This window comes from Peromyscus eremicus, chromosome 7 (assembly GCF_949786415.1).
Source record: "Peromyscus eremicus chromosome 7, PerEre_H2_v1, whole genome shotgun sequence".
Taxonomy (NCBI): domain Eukaryota; kingdom Metazoa; phylum Chordata; class Mammalia; order Rodentia; family Cricetidae; genus Peromyscus; species Peromyscus eremicus.
This window is the reverse complement of record NC_081422.1, coordinates 97,742,061-97,758,319: the sequence shown is the minus strand read 5'-3', so window position 1 is coordinate 97,758,319 and position 16,259 is coordinate 97,742,061. Positions and strand designations below refer to the sequence as shown.

Below are 16,259 nucleotides of genomic sequence, written 5' to 3'. Positions count from 1 at the left end.
TCCTGCATCACTGGTGGCAGTCAACTAGGAAAAGCATATGCTTTTGAGACAGCCCTGGCTCCACATGCTCCTGAGACTGTGTGACTACACACATGTTCCCTTGTCTCCCCGGGCTTTCATTTCCCACCCTGTCAAGTGGTTGCTAGGATTGACTTGAATGAGCAGAATGCACTGCAAGTGTGTGGGCTGACTTGTGAATGAAAGTGTAGAAAACTGGCTTGCTTAGGGTGGCCATTGGTCCTGGAGACAGTAGGCACTGTTGCCTCTGTTAAAGACAAGGTCCCCCAACTTCCCCAGTACTGGCTTAGCTGTGAATATTAGGTCCAATGGTTATTCCAAAAACCACCCCACACTGAATGGTGCCCCAGGCACACTTCCTCCAGGCTCCTCCCTCCCTGCTTCCTTAAGGCTAGCCAAACTCCCATGAATGCCAAGCAGGACCCTGCCTCCTGCTGCTAGCAGTTTTGCTGCCCATCCCAGAATTCGTGCGGGAATCCTACCCACGACACCACTGTGACCACTTGCCCTGCTGGAGCGTGGTGAAGTACAGAAAAGCTCCGAGAGAGTTGTCAGATCTCTGCCTGCTCTCTAGGATCTAGATAGGGTTAAAACGAAGTCCAAGAATGACCGCGGAATGCACATGAACACTGAGGTGTTGAGAATCACAGAATCGGGCCCTGTTAGAATGTCCCACCACCCATTGGGAACAGAGACCAGCTCTCCCTAACCCGTGTGCTACAACAGCCCAGGATCTCGATGATCCCATGTGTTCTGTCGACGTGCAGGGTTACTGGCACATGGTGCTGTGGTTATGAAACCGTTTATATTCAGGAATGCTTTCAAACTCTGATTTTTATGCTTTTGCATTTTTTTCAATAAACTTATAAGGCATACATTATTATACAACCCTCTTTATTGTTCAGAAGGGCTCCTCCGACTCAAAAAGACCAAGTAGTACCAGTGAGGACTTCCCCAAGTTCAGCTACATGAGGAACCATAGGGAAAGCACTTAATGCCAAACCTTCAATAGGCAGTGGTCTTTCCGCAGCATTTTCTGTCCCAGACTCTACTGTGGTGTTAGGAAAGCTAGATTTGATTGCCCTTCTCTGGACCGGTGCCCTCTTCTGCCCATCACACTCCTATGGCACCAGGACATCTCTGCTTACTTCAGGGTCATCTGTGGGTCTGGGGGCTGGGGGGCTGCCCTGTTTGTACTCTGGGGTAAGCAAGTCTGAATGAGCAGGGGTCTGACATTGGCACTTTGTTCTTGTTCAAGAAAAGGACTAGGAGGAGTTCGTCAGCTCTCCCACCCAAGCCTTCCCCAGTTGGCTGTGAGCGGCTCCTGGGTCAAGCTGGCCATAACTCCTCCCCAGCTGCAGTGACAAGTCTCCCAGGCTCCCATTCCAAGACCATGCACTGAGGGAGGGGGCTGTTGGCATTCTGGGGAATTAGCCAAAGGGTAGGATTGGCTGGTCTGATTGCCTCGGGGTCACCCGGTGCTGCCATTTTCCATGATAGGTAGCATCCTCCTCCCTCTGTACAGACTTTCCCCAGCTGCAAATACAGTTCTTGTGTCTCAGTGCCAGGGTGCCAGGGTGGCCTAAGGAATGCCCCAGAGATCCTTCCTGCTTCCCCAGAGATGTCTCCAAGACTTCAGTGAGGATGACCTGGCTGTGACCAACACCTTTGTTCCTCACCTCTGTCCTCTCTCCCTGACAGGCTTTCTCCTGACCTTGGCACTGACCAAAGCTCTGGTACTCGCTGTCCAGGAACCATCTCCCAGGGAATCTCTGCAGACCCTTCCCTCAGGCAGCCCCCCAGGCACCATGGTGACAGCATCTCACAGCTCTACCAGACTTTCCTCCGTGGTGACACTGAACCCCAAACCTGATGGACCCACCTCACAGGCTGCAGCTACTATGGAAACAACAATCTCTCATCCAGAAGGGCATCCTCCTACAGACACCATGTCCACTGTTATGGTGACAGCTGCCATCCCCCATCCTGAAAGCCCTCTGCCCACAGGTTCTCCTCCAGCTGCCATGGCAACCACATCCTCCCACTCTGAGGGCCGCCCCCCAGGGGATGCTGCCCCCACCATCCTGCCAACAAAGCCAGCAGGAGCCACCAGCCGCCCCACGATGCCCCCACGGGCCACCACTCGTAGACCCCCCAGGCCTCCAGGCTCTTCCAGGAAGGGGGCTGGTGGTTCATCTCGCCCTCTCCTACCTGTACCCGGTAGCCACTCAGCAAGGAAGGAAGGCCAGAGGGGACGAAATCAGAGCTCAACACACCTGGGGCAGAAGCGTCCTCTGGGGAAAATCTTCCAGATCTACAAGGGTAACTTTACAGGGTCTGTGGAGCCAGACCCCTCAGCTCTTACCCCCAGGACCCCACTCTGGGGCTACTCTTCTTCGCCACAGCCCCAGACAGTGTCTCCAGCCACAGCACCCAGAAGCACCTCGTGGGTGCCCCCCACAACCTCCCTGGTACCTGCAAAGGACAAGCCAGGCCTTATCAGAGCCAACCAGGGGAGTGGCCCCACATTGACCAGCCCAGCAGGGGAGCCGGATGCCACAGCAGCCTCAGGCACCCCTGCCAGTACACAGCCTGCCCCAGTGCCTTCTCAGCGCCCTCACGGTGACGTGCAGGACAGCCCTAGCCACAGTGACTCTTGGCTTGCTGTCACCCCTGACACTGACAGACCCCCGTCTGCCAGCTCTGGGGTTTCCACGGCTGCCACAGGGCCCACCCAGGCTGCCTTTGAGGCCAGTGTCTCAGTCCCTTCCCAGGGCATCCCTCAGGGAGCATCGGCCACCCCTCAGGCCCCAACCTGGCCCTCTGGGGTCTCAGAAAGCACTGTTTCTCCAGCCGAGGAGAAGACTGAGGCCTCCCCCACCACAACCGACAGGGGGCCCAGACCTCTGTCCACAGTGCTGTCCACGGCCACGGGAAACTTCCTCAACCGCCTGGTCCCTGCTGGGACCTGGAAGCCGGGAACAGTGGGCAACATCTCCCATGTGGCTGAGGGGGACAAGCCCCAGCACAGAACCACCATCTGCTTGAGCAAGATGGATATTGCCTGGGTCATCCTGGCCATCAGTGTGCCCATCTCTTCCTGCTGTAAGTACCCTCCTCTCTTCGCTCTTTCTCCTGTCAACATCCCCATCCCCCAGACTCTCTTGCCCTGGAGTTAGGTAGCCCCACTGAGTGAGCTACAGAAAGCCGTCGCCAGGGCAGTGGTGAGTTCAAGGCCAGCCTGGTCTCCAAAGCGAGTTCCAGGAAAGGCGCAAAGCTACACAGAGAAACCCTGTCTCGAAAAAACCAAAAAGAAAAAAAAAGAAAAAGAAAAAGAAAGCCCTAGATCCCAGCAAAGGAGACAGCAAGGGGAGAATCATGGCCCACCCATCCCTGTCCCTGGTCCAGGGTATAACTCAAATGTCCATGGATCATAAAGCCACAGTTCCCAGAGCTGGCCAGCCACACGTGTTGCAGAAACACCAAACTAGCAAAGAGACTTGGCTTGCCTGGGATCCAGGTGGCAGGGAGTGGGTGGCCGGGCTGCAGCCCTTTCTTGAAGCATCTGTCCTTCCCGCCTAGGATGATTACTACCCTGCCTCAAGGGACCAGGCACCATGGGTGACGAGTGGCCCTGGGGAGTTAACAGGCTACAGATGGAAAAGTCATCGCCACCCTCTCCTGCTTCTCCATCTTGTCTTCTCTCCCCTCCCCTGAGGAAGAAGAGATAAAGCTTCCGTGTGCTGGGAAGTCCCATCAGCCTTGAGCCAAAGCCCAGTTCTTAACGAACCGGCTCAATTAAGGCCTCAGAGTTACGTGGATTCTAGCTCTCCTCCATCCCTACACAACCCAGCCTGCTTTACCCTTCATAGTAATGCGAGCTCCATGCACTGTGGACCATGTAATTCTCTACTCCATGGCAACCCACACCCCTCTGCAGCATCCTGTTCCTCTGAGAGGGAGGAGTTAGGAGACATTCAAGAACCCACAAAGGCCTCTGAGAACCTGAACGTCTCCCTTATGGCTTCCCAGGTCATACTCTGTCTTCAGAGGATCTTCACTCGACTCGACCCTACCCTACCTCACATGGTTACCATTAAAGATGTCACCCCATGCTCCTCACTGCCCCTGGACAACCTGTTCTGGCCTTTCGTGTTCTGCCCAGCTCTCTTGAGAACCTCGTTTGCCTTGCCATTTTCACCCTGCAGTCCCTAAGTGGTGTCCACCTCAGTCCCAGAGACACTGGAATGGCTCTCAGGGAGAGCCATTCTTGACCAATGCTCCTCCTCATCCATGACCCTCGGGGTCTCCTTCATAGGAGGTATTGCCCAAACCTGCTGTATCTGCCACCTCTGAATGATCACCTCTTTATCCCTGGTCCCCCACAAGTGCAGCATCCCATCCATACCCAGGCATACCAGGGAAGTCAGTAGGGAACACTTTAGCCACATTAACAGAGCCTGTGCTGACCATCAATCCTGTTGGCTCAACAGGCTTCAGATCACCCTATGGGCTAACCTTGGTCTTAAATGAAGCCCCAAGGCTTCCCATGGAGAGGCTGTGAAGCCAGGATGCCACCCTCCCCTGGTGTCACAGGTCAGCACAGACAGCCCCTGACATGGCCAGCCTTCTGCTCATCACCACAAACACCGCTTCTCCCAGCTTTACTGACAGACCTTGTGTCAGGGCTGGGAGGCCACGTCTGCTCCAGGACCTAGTTCAGGGAACGTGTAAAGTTGGTGATGCCTCATGCTCAGTGAGAGCAGCTTTATTGTCTGTGGTGGGAACATATGTAATTTTTCAGGTGTTATTGCTTGCTTCTAAAAGAGGGATGAGATGGAGAAAATGTAGCACTATCGATAAGCAAATTATTAATGTGAGAACTGCTTTATAATCTTTCAAGTGTGTTGGATGCTCTAGTTTACAGTTGGAGTTCTAGGTATGTCTTATTCTATCCCTACACTATCTAGAGAAAATAAGCAAGAATACACAGCACCGAGGTGTCAGGAGACTTTGGTCATCACCCACACTCTACTGTTGAGTTAGTAAACTGATGTCAATCAAGGCAGGAACAGAGACGCAGCCCCAAACTGCCCCCAAGGACAATTCAGAGCTCCAAGAGCAGCCTTCAGATTCAGGGGGCCGCGAGGGGAGACACACTTTCTAAAGATCTGGTTTGGTTCATGCTGGACATTTATAGCCCCATGGGGAGAACAGAGCCCACTTTTTTTGATGTTTCTGCCTTTACACAGGTGGCTCCTCACTTCTGCCTGGGCCCTGGCTGCCTCTACATAAGCTCTGTGTCCTTGGTCACAGCCATAGCGTTTATGAGCCATCTCTGACCACAATCAGGGAATATCTGTCCAGTCTCAGAACTCTAGGCGCTGTTCATAGAAATTATCATCTGTTTGGGATGTTTCCATAGTCCTGCCCTATCTAATGATCAGACAAGCTGAGCTCTTTGAGGCCTGATGGCCCATGTTCCAACCTTCCCTACGGTCTGTGTACCCCAACGCTACTCTACAGACGTCACAGTGGACTCTAGCCCTTCCCAGAGGGTCAGGTGTTCTAGGCAGTCTGGCTGATAGCAAAGTGTGAGTATAGAATTTATCACCTCTAGCAGAAGGGGCTAGGAGAGAAGCCAGGTTGTGCAGAGCAATAGGGACTCAACTCCAGTTACGCTTTCTCCACCCTGTGCTTGTTCGTCATAGGGCAATTCCCCTAGTTCTAATGAAAGTGAGGGATGAGAATAGCGAATTCTGAGCTTGTACAGGGATGGAAGGTCAGCAGCCCACCCACCTTCCACATCACGAGCCCTCTCAGTGGCTGGAAGGGCATCAGTGTGCAAGAGCTGAGGAGTGCTTTTGTCTCCTGAGCCCTGCCAGACACTCTCCACCAACTCTGCTTCAGATGTGCTGAGAACTGAAATTGATTGGTTCCAGGCCACTGTGAGCTAGGGCCAGGAGCCCTGTGGCTGCTGAACTGGTCTCTGCTGCCACCATCAGGATGCACAGAACCTGCCGCCTCCTGTTAGCAGCCTCTGGCCTGCCGTTGGCCACTGCTCACCAGGGGGTGCTCTGGGTTTTCACAGAACCGTTTGGAGGCTCTGCTGAGCTCCCTGGCCTCACACTGGGGGTGTTTTCTCCCAGCCATGCCCCCCACCCCAGAGAAGCTGGAGCTTTGGGGAGGATTAGAAAAGGAAGCCAGGGCCATGCTGGTATGCTGTACCACCAATCCAAGTTCAGCCTAACAGGGCAGAGGAGAACCGCTACCCGGTCTTGACCATGTACCTTGCCCCAGAGCAGGAGAACCGCTACCCGGCCTTGACCATGCACCTTGCCCCAGAGCAGGGCTTCTTCTAGGCTCTGGACCATTAGTGCAATATTCTAAGGGATGACATGTTATAGGGCCCATGATTCTTAGCTGTGCTCATCGTTCAGTGAATGTTAGCTATGAGTACACACACACACACATATGTGCATTGTCTGTGTGTGTGTGAGGGAGAGAGATGCAATTTTACTCACAGGACCTAACTAGCTTTGTAATTACCATTTAAGAAAACTTAGGTTAGATTGATTCTTACCATGAAGCAGGACAGACCCAAAGGAAGTGTGGCTAGGCACCCAGGCTCCTTGTGATTATGGACCAATGAGAGGAGACGGTACAGAGCTGGCTACAGCAGGGCAGGATTGTCCATGGATTGCCACCTTGCCCATAACCCTGGCAGGCTAAAATAGCTATCTCTGGGCTTCAAGCTAGTGTCCCCTGCTAGACTTCTAAACACCTAAGTCCCACACACCAGGATGAGGAGCCAGACACTTAGCCCCTTAGTTTCCTGAGGCTTGTAGCCTTATATCCAGGGCACAGGAGCCGAAACACATTCCAGTCCCCATCGGCTGCCACTTGAATCCTTTATGGAGTGTCCTCCAGTACTAAAAATGGCTTGTGGAATCAAACACACCTGCCCACACACCCAGCTCTTACTTCTCGACTGTGGGCTTAACCAGAGTTCCTGCACTTCCTCTTCTTTTGGATGAGAGGGGTGTCTGCTGCATTAGTTCAGGTCCCTTTAAGAGGGGGGAACCAAGATGGAATCGGGCATGCAAGGCAGCTATAAGACACCCAGGAAAAGCTGGAGTAAGCAAGGCAAATCATACACAGAAATGCAGGCCTCATGCCATGGAAAAAGATGGGGAATGATGAGGATGGAATATCTGAGCGTGTTTCTCCTGGGCCAGTGGGAGTCCTTGAGCTGTAGAGGGGTCCTAAGGGACTTGAGCGTGCTCTGCTACCCCTGCCATAGTCAGTCATGGTGGGGCATGCAGGATGTGGGCAGACCCTTTCCACACTTGTACTACCTCCAAGACCCGTAAAAATCAGGGAGCATGCACTTGAGGTCTTACGTCAGGGTCTGCTGTAGGGAAGGTGCTCAAGAACCGACAGTGAGGAGGGGTGGCTAGTTCATCCCCTGAGGATTCACAGTGCATGTTCCAACAGGCCCGGCAACTGGCAGTTCAGCGGGTGTCTGAAAAAATTGGGCCTTTTACCACTTCTCATCACCCACAAGGTCCCGTCATGTGAACACAGTACCCAGGGCTCCAGCTTCATACCGGTGACCCTTCTTCCTGTCACACAGCTGATAGGTCCCAGAAGGTTCCTGGGGAAGCCAAGAGAGCTTGCTTTACTCTCGGGGCTGTTCTAGAGCTGCAGGACAGAGGAGCCCCACTCATTCCCTGTAGTCTCAACAGCTGCTGCCTTTGGAGACATGACGCAGTTGCTTCCTTGGCTAAATGGATACGTGGCTCACACCTTGTATTCACTGTCTAGTTTACAAAGGGCTTCTAACGCTGTACTGTGTGTTCCCTCCGGTGTGCAGAGTGGCAGGAGACAATAAGCATCTACTTGAAGTTACCAAAGCCCAGGTCCAAGGTAGTGAAATCAGCCAGGTGATCTTGATCAGTGTTCATTTCAGTGGCCTTCCATTACCTCCTCCCTACATGGGAAGAGTAACCGTGCCTTTCTCACACCGTGACTGTGTGGGCTGAGTGCACATTAGACTCCGTAAAGCCCAGCTGTACCTTTCTCTTGGATGAAAGGTCAGACCACTGAAACAAAAGTTCTAAACACAGCTAGAGCATTAGCCTTGAGACCCTCACAGTCACGGAGCCCATGTTTCTGCATCTCTCTTGTAGAAGGTATGTGAGAAACACTAGGAAGTTCCCAAGAGAAGTAGAAGCCACCAGCCCTTCTACAGACAGGATCACTGCACTCTGCGTAGACCCAGGCTTCAGAGGCAGTGACAGTGTGGCATCTGAGACACAGCAATGGGCATGCTCGGCAGCAGGGCCTGGGGACGCTCATCTCTCTGGATTCCTACTCCCTACTTCTCAGACTAAGAATAGCGGCTGAGAAAAGTCACCAGATGCTGGGCAGAATTCTCCTGCGTGCAGGATTGCATGTGAGCTGCACAGAGGCCGGGAGGTCAAATGCCAGACTCGGGTTTGCAAGCGTTGTGTTAACGACAGGGTTCTAACCCCCACATGCCTTTCACCACAGGACCAGACAGTCTCCAAGACCTTCTCTGTCACCTTGATCTTGCTTGCTTGCCTGTGACCACTCATGGGGTCCAGGGCATAGATGGCCCACTTCCTCAGAGACGTGCCTTTTGAGGACATTCCCCTCCCCCACCTTGTTTACAGCCTGTGGCAATGAAGTGTGTGATGTGATGTGATGTCAGATAGCCTCTCAGAAGGGCAAGAGAAAAGTGGCTGTTTATCCCTGACAACTCCCGCTTCCCCCTGGGCTCCAGCTTCAGCAGAGCTGAGAAAACCTGTGTCTTCACTTCCTAAGCGTTTCTAAGCGTTTCTACTTCTCTAGGGATTTGGCTTTACTAGCTTGAATTGCCTTGGCCATTTCCTCCTTGATGTTTCAGAGGCAGAGACTGGTGGCTATGAGGAATGAAGGTAACAGGAAGGGAGAGAAGGGACCATGGTGTCTCCCAGCAGAGTGAAGAGGTGGTTTCCACGTCGGGCTTTGCAGCCAACCTCTGCCCCTTCCTTCTTTCAAGCAGTGGAGAAAGGGCTTTAGAAGGATTCAAGGGAAAGACAGAGCCACAAAATTTGAACAGTCTGACGCCATCCAGTCTCTGAAATCCCCTCGAGCCCATTGAGAAGCCCCCTCCATGTGTCAGGGACTTTTCCACGGCACTTTAGAGGCCTGATTAGCAAGTGGCTAGTCCTCCTGTCCAAAGCAGATGAGGCAAAATGCAAATGGAGCCTGCCTCGTGACTTTGTTTAGAGATGGTCTCCAGGGGGGCCAGTGGTGGGGAGGAAAGTGACAGAATGTTCCAGAGAACCCCCAGGGCTGGAGCCTGGGCTCTGAGGACTCAGCTTGTAAATGTGCTGGCTTCTGCAGCTGCCCTGCAGCCTGACAGTGAACTCACCCTGTATTGCTCAAACCCTTTGAGTGTTTCCGAGGGAGCTGGCCCTCTGCTGCCCCCTGGTGCTGGCCTCTGAACAGAGCAGCCTGGGCCTCCATTCCCAGGCACCGAGATGATTGGCACCTTCAGGATGTCAGTCAGGTACATACAGTCCCCACCCAGCCCTTCACTGTGGAAGGTTCTGGTGCTGATGAACCTAGGCAAAGCCCTTGCTTGACACATACTAAAACACAGCTCTGCAGCAATCACAAATGTCCCCCAAATACATGCAACCTCCCTTCCCCAAGCCCTGGGGTACACCTCTCAACACTGCCCTGGCCCCCCCTCCTACCTCACCGTATACTCCGTGCCATACTGATCTTTCTTTCCTCACACCCACCTGGGCTGTCCACACTTTGGTCTTCTCTTTGCACATGTCTGTCCCCAAATCATGGAACATACTGCCCTTTCTGCCTGAGCCCAGCTCCTCCCTGTGGGGCCAGTCCCCTTGCTATGAGGCTACCCCATGACTAAGGCAGCCTCTCTCACTTGGCCATTTTGTCTTTACTAGATGCCATCCCTATTGAAATCTCCCGATTCATTTTATTACCTATGTATCATCTGACCTCTTCTGCGAGCACCCAGTAGGATGGATGCTTAGGAAGACACTGGTGACTTTTTTTTTTTTTGGAGACAGGGTTTCTCTGTGTAGCTTTGGAGCCTTTCCTGGAACTCACTCTGTAGACTAGACCAGGCTAACCTCGAACTCACAGAGATCTGCCTGCCTCTGCCTCCCAAGTGCTGGGATTAAAGGCATGCACCACCATTGCCCGGCAACAGTGGTGACTATTAACAGTTTCTAGCACACAGTAGGTACTCAATATAAAGGTAGTGGTTGAAAAACCAAGCGAAGGCTAGCACAGTTATTGGGGTGCTTGTCTTACATGCACAAAGCCCTGGTTTCAGTCCCCAGCACTGCAAAAGCCAGGCATGGGGCACAGACCTGTGATCCCAGAACTCAGAAGGTAGAGCCAGTAGGATCAGAAATTCAAGGCCATCCTCGGTTACATAGTGAGCTCAAGGCCAGCCTGCGATACGTGAGGCTGTTTTTTAAAGAATGGATGGGGTAAGTGGCTGGGTACAGTTCCACCTCCTCTGCACCCCACTGAGACTTAGGCATTTGTCCCCCACAAGTCTGCTTCTCTGACTGGGACTCTCTCCACAGCCGTCCTGTTGACAGTGTGCTGTATGAGGAGGAAGAAGAAGACGGCCAACCCTGAGAACAACCTGAGCTACTGGAACAATGCCATCACCATGGACTACTTCAACAGGCATGCTGTGGAGCTCCCAAGGGAGATCCAGTCCCTGGAGACCTCAGAGGTAACAGCCCCACACCTCCATGGCCGGCCACTCTCCACACAGAGAGCTGCACAGTACCTGCTCAGCCCTGAGGGCCTGCTCCTCCACAGTGCCCTGTGGGCCAGGAGCTTCTCCCCCTGCCCCAGCCTTACTGAACACGGGGGTCTGAGCCCTGGGGAACTTTCTGAACACTAGGTTTGGGAAAGCTGTTCTATCTGGGAATAAGTAACAAATGTTTATTGAGGACTTGTTTTGTGGAAAACAGTGTCTGGGGACTATGAAGATGAAAGCATGCTCTCAGGGGACTTCCAATTTTGAACTGTGGCTGGGAGATGAAGCTTGGAGTCATTCAAACACAAACCAAATGAATAGTAATAGATGCAACGTGTGGGAACCTGGGGAGGAAGCCCTCCCGAGAGGCACGGGGAGGATTTCTGGGCTTCACTAGGTGTGCCCCAAAAGGAAGACAGAAGCCTTGGAGATGGTCCAGGAGAGAGATGAGGGACAGCTGAGCTGAGTTATTGTGACAGTGTACCTTGCCTTCCCTGCACCTCCATTCCCTGGGCATCTGGGTGAGCTTTGGTAACAGTAGCTGCTCAGTAAAAGCTAATAACCAAAGGGCAGGTAGCAATACAAGCTTCGTTGAAGGTTTTCGTTTGAGTGAGAAGCCAGCACACATTTTTCTTCTAGTGAGTAGAAAACCTGAGAAAGGTTTGAATCTGGGCAGTGAAGCCTAAATATCTTAGATTTTCTCTGTAAATGGGAAAGTGACCACTGAAGAGAAGAACCCAGAAACATGCTGTAGAAAAGTTCCACCTGGAAAACACCATGGTGTTCTTCTTGTAGAACCAAAAGGGATGGGGGCTACAGTCTACGGTCTGTGCCAGTCCAGGAGGCTCCCAGGAGAAGGGCCACCTGGCTGTGGTCTCCAGAACAAAAGGGACCACAAAAGCCACAGCAGGAAGTATGCCAGGTTTGGCTTCAGACTGTACCCTTGCTCTCCCACCCCTACCCCGCCAGTCTACTCCCTTGGTTCTGATGTATTTGTAAAAGGACTATAATCTGTTCCAACTCACTAAACCTGTGCTGTGTGAGGCCAACATGTAAGTCGTTTGGATCCAGGATGGAAACCGCTGGGACATGTGTGCCCTGTAGAGCACCCACAGGATGGTCGCATTCTCCTACATGCTGCATCCTCAGACATGCCCATGGTACCTACCATCCGGCCCCTCCCACATGCCTTGCCTAAGAAAGTGTCTCTGTGCCTGGCTGCCCTATGCTGTGGTGATGGAATGGCAGATCATAGTGCCCAAGGGAGATTGGATACTTTCTTCCCTCCATCCCTTTCTTCTCCCTCCCCTTACCCCTCTATTGTCCTGGTTGTTTCCTAAATACCTTTCTCTTTTCATGCAGTGCCCCACACATTTCCGCCCCCCATCCAGGTTCACTCGCCTTTCAACCTCCAAACCCCTCACAGCTCAGCCCAAGAGCACAGAAAATGGACTTCTGTCTCTTCTCCATAATTAGGAGGGCCAGGCTTCCAAGCACCCTCCTAGTGGGACTTGGTCAGATCAGCCCTTCCTTGAGGGACATGCCTATCTCCTGTTTTATCAACAACGCAGTTCCCTTTTCTCCCGACCACTCATAAAGCAGCCAGCCCTTCTTCCTCGGGAATTGCCTTTTGTCCGTTTTGTTTAAAGATAAACTTCAGAGAATGAATTGTGGCTTCTTAAATGAAGCCACTTCTGAGAAGTCTAGCCCAGGCCAGCATACACAGGCCTGTTGCTGCGTTTTGCATCCACTTGCCTTGAAATGGCCTGGAAGTTCTGAGACTTTGGTGGTTTGGCATTTCCTTAGGCGTTGGCTGGTGTGTCTTTTCCCTGAGTTAATACCTGGATCGGGGACCTGCCATTAGTAGCCCACAAGTGCTTATAGTCACTGGTAGCTAGATGGAAACCCTGTCAGAGCCTCGAGATTCCCTTCTGAGCAGCATGGAGTGCCTGTTTAAAGGTCTTTCCTCCCTGGGGCTTAGACAGGTTGGGGGTGGGGGTGTTTCTTTCCTTGTTTTCACCCACCTCATAGCTTACTGCTGCAGAGAGATCCTGTCTGTCCACGTGGGTTCTTGTGTTGCTTCACGACAGGGGGCAGTGATTCTCACCAGGATGCAGGGGTGGGGGAAGGGGCTTAAGAGGAGGATGAACTGGGCTGTGAAGACTGGTGGGCCTGTGAGACTCTGAAGGGTAGTTATGGGATGGGTGGTGCTGATAGATGTATTTGGAAAGGAAGAGCTGCGAATTTGCCTGAGGAAGAGGCAAGAAGTGGAGTCTGAAGTCCAAGGACCTGAGCCTCTGCTCACTAAGGCAGTAAGGGGTGGGTGGGTATCGGGGTGTGTGTGGTGTGTGAGAGTAGTGTGGTGTGTGTGGTATGTGTATTTGAGTAGTGTGTCTGTGTGTGTAGTGTGTGTGTGTGTGTGTGTGTGTGTGTGTGTGTGTTTTACATAGTGAGCCTTGAAGTTGCACAAGGAAACCAAGAACCCTTTTTCAGAACTTAAAAGTCTGGACGCAGGCTCTGCACCTTGGCACTGGCCTGGATAACAACATAAAGCCAGCAATCCTGAAATGAAAGTGCACATATTGGACGATTTCTTGTTGCTGTGGCCAGATTGCCTGACGGAAACACTTAAAGGAGAAATTGTTGTGCTCATGGTTCCAGAGGGTTCGGTTCATCATGGGCAGTCACCGTGGAAGAGCGCAGTTCACAAAGTGGCCAAATGGCCAGTGCCCCAGGGCAGAGAAACGCTGGTGCTCACCTGCCTTGCCAGCCCTTTTACTCCCCACTTTTATTCTGTTTGGGGCAAACCATGGAATTCTGCCACTGCCTTTAGGGGGGTCTCTTCCCCCTTGATTAGTCCTCTCTGAAGTCATCCATCCCAGGCACTCCCAGAGGTGATTCTAAATCCAGCTAACCTGACCAGAAATAACCATCAGTGTGTGTGTGCGCGCACGCATGTGCATGCATATGTATTTAGTTCCTCATTGGTGTGCTTAGTTGCTTGATTTGTTGAGGCAGTCTCCCACTATGTAGCCCAGGCTGGCCTTGAACTTGCCATCCTCTGGGGTGCTGGGGTTGTGTGCGCCACCACACCCAGCTATACCTGTGCATTGCTTGAAGAGCAGCCAGCCCTCATTCCATCCCCGGCTCACACGGTCTTCCTCCCTCTCCCCCCAGGACCAGCTCTCAGAGCCCCGCTCCCCAGCCAATGGCGACTATCGAGACACTGGGATGGTCCTCGTGAACCCCTTCTGCCAGGAAACACTCTTCGTGGGAAACGATCAAGTTTCGGAGATCTAGATGCAGCAGCCTCCGAGTTGCCATTCCCTATTTTTTGTCTCTAAATTATAAATATACAAATATATATATTATAAATATAACCTTTGTGTAACCCTGACTTAATAAGAAACATTTTCAGCTTTTTTTCTTAAGAATTGTCAACATCTTTTTTACAAGTGTGGTTTAAAAAAAAATTTACAGAATGACCCATGGCTTTATAAAATAAAGGTATTTCTAAGCAAAGCAGTTGCACTGATTGCTTCTCTTGACTGTTCTGGGCATGTAGGGGTCTCAGGAGCCCTGGGCAGGTGAGGAAAGTCTCCCATGGAAGCTGAATGTCATGATGGCCAAGTGAGTGGTCCTTTGTCTGTTCTTGGAGCTATGGTTGACTCAGTATGTCTACATTTCCTGTCTCCTTGTATGTATACTTGTAGAGGGGACTGGTGCACCAAGGCAGAAGACAAGCAAGGGTTCAAAACAGAAGGGCACTTGCCACCCTGAAGTCTCACTGTGCCATCCCTGAATGTCAACTTTAATGGACCTATGGACATCAAGGCATCGTGGGGTTCCAGCCCCCTTATATCACCCCACAGGATGCTCCCACCACGCTAGAAGAAACGGGACTGCCTTTGTCTGGCAGAGAAGTGCTCCCTAGAAACCCTTCTCTGCACCCCTTTCCAACGCCCCCACCTGCCCTAGACCCCATGCCTCTCTTCCCGGGAGGACAGACGCTGCTTTCGGCCTTGGGGCTATGCCACACTTGTTCTTCCTGGTTCAAGGGTCAAGTGTTTATTTAGATTCTGTATCACTTTCTCTGGAGGCAATGATGTTGTGCCCCCTGAGAAACAGGTCTATCTAGAAACCCTGGTGGTGTAGAACTATTTTTTTTAACCTTCCCTAGTAAATCTTTAAAGAAGAAGATTGCCAAATGAATCACTCAAGAGAAGTGCCATTCTGTCTACAGACAGAAGCGCTGCAGACCTGCCCATGAACTTGCCATCAGCTTTCACTTCCCCCTGCCTTCCCTCTCTTGTTCCCCGGGTGCAGGTCCAGCTGCAGTCCCAGCCCACACTGAACCCAGTGTGGCCAATTGGGAGCAGACTCTCAGAGACCCAAGAGGGGCTTCTGGAGGAATCATGTTCTCTGTTCCTGTCCTAACCCACCGTGGCTAGGAATTTAACTTCAAACCCCCTCCCCTTTAAAAGAAAAATAGTTTGATAGTATATTTTGAATATAGATGTTCTTATTGTCAGATTGGGACTTGAATCTGACTGTTGATTCCAATGTCTGTGTCGTTGCTGTGGTCTTCTTACCACGACTTCCTTCCCTCCTCCATTCTCCTTTCAGAAAGAAGGGTGGCCTTCAAAAGTAACATGTGTTTCTCAATGTTGTGTGGACCTACTTAACATGAGTCTGCTTGTCTCTTTTCAAAGACTTCAACCCACAAAAGCAGCAGGTTAAATGTTGTGCCGAGACTCGCTCTCTAACACGTTGCTGTCTGACCTTAACCTTATCATAATATTTCTGTTAGCTATTGCATTGAATATGCCAATGTGTGTGAGTATGTATAGAAAAAACTTGTTTGTAAAGTAAAATTTATATATAATATATGTCATCAAAGATACATATGTTATATATACATTTGTGGATGTATGACTTATTTTTCCGTATCCACAGAATTCAGCTACCATGTATATATAAATAAACTTATTTTATTACCCAGAGGATCAAGTTGCTAATACATTTTGCATTCTTTTTATTTAATAACCCGTAAGTCTCCCCTTTAATGGTACCCATAACCATCTCATTTCCATGTGTACTTTATCTAATTGAACATTGGATTGAATTTTACAAGTGTGATGAGGTAACAAGGTCGAGTTATCATTTAGTAAAACTATTCTTTTAGAACAAGAGGGTGGGTTTTCCAAGGGAGAGTCGGCTCTCTTCAGATCTTTGAAAGACTGGTGTCCAGTGAGCTGCCTCCCTTTGCCTGTCCCCATCTCCAGGGAACTGGGCAGATTTGAAATAAATGCCTCTGAGTCTGAGTGTGTCCAAAACCACTGATCATTTCCATTCCCTGGGCAGTAACAGTGCCTAGACCACATGACACCTTTACAGTCAGTAGCTTGAACCC

At 51.4% G+C, this 16,259-nt stretch overlaps 1 protein-coding gene across 1 annotated transcript in view; it reads left to right on the top strand.

Annotated features, from left to right (window-relative positions):
• Positions 1-15,804, top strand: part of Tmem108 (transmembrane protein 108) — a 166,693-nt gene extending 150,889 nt beyond the window's left edge. The window contains exons 3-5 of the mRNA XM_059268483.1: positions 1,720-3,123; positions 10,662-10,816; positions 14,024-15,804. Coding sequence (XP_059124466.1) covers positions 1,720-3,123; positions 10,662-10,816; positions 14,024-14,146 — 1,682 coding nt within the window. The 3' untranslated portion in view covers positions 14,147-15,804. The remainder of the gene's footprint in view (positions 1-1,719; positions 3,124-10,661; positions 10,817-14,023) is intronic.
• The last annotated feature ends 455 nt before the right edge of the window (positions 15,805-16,259 follow it).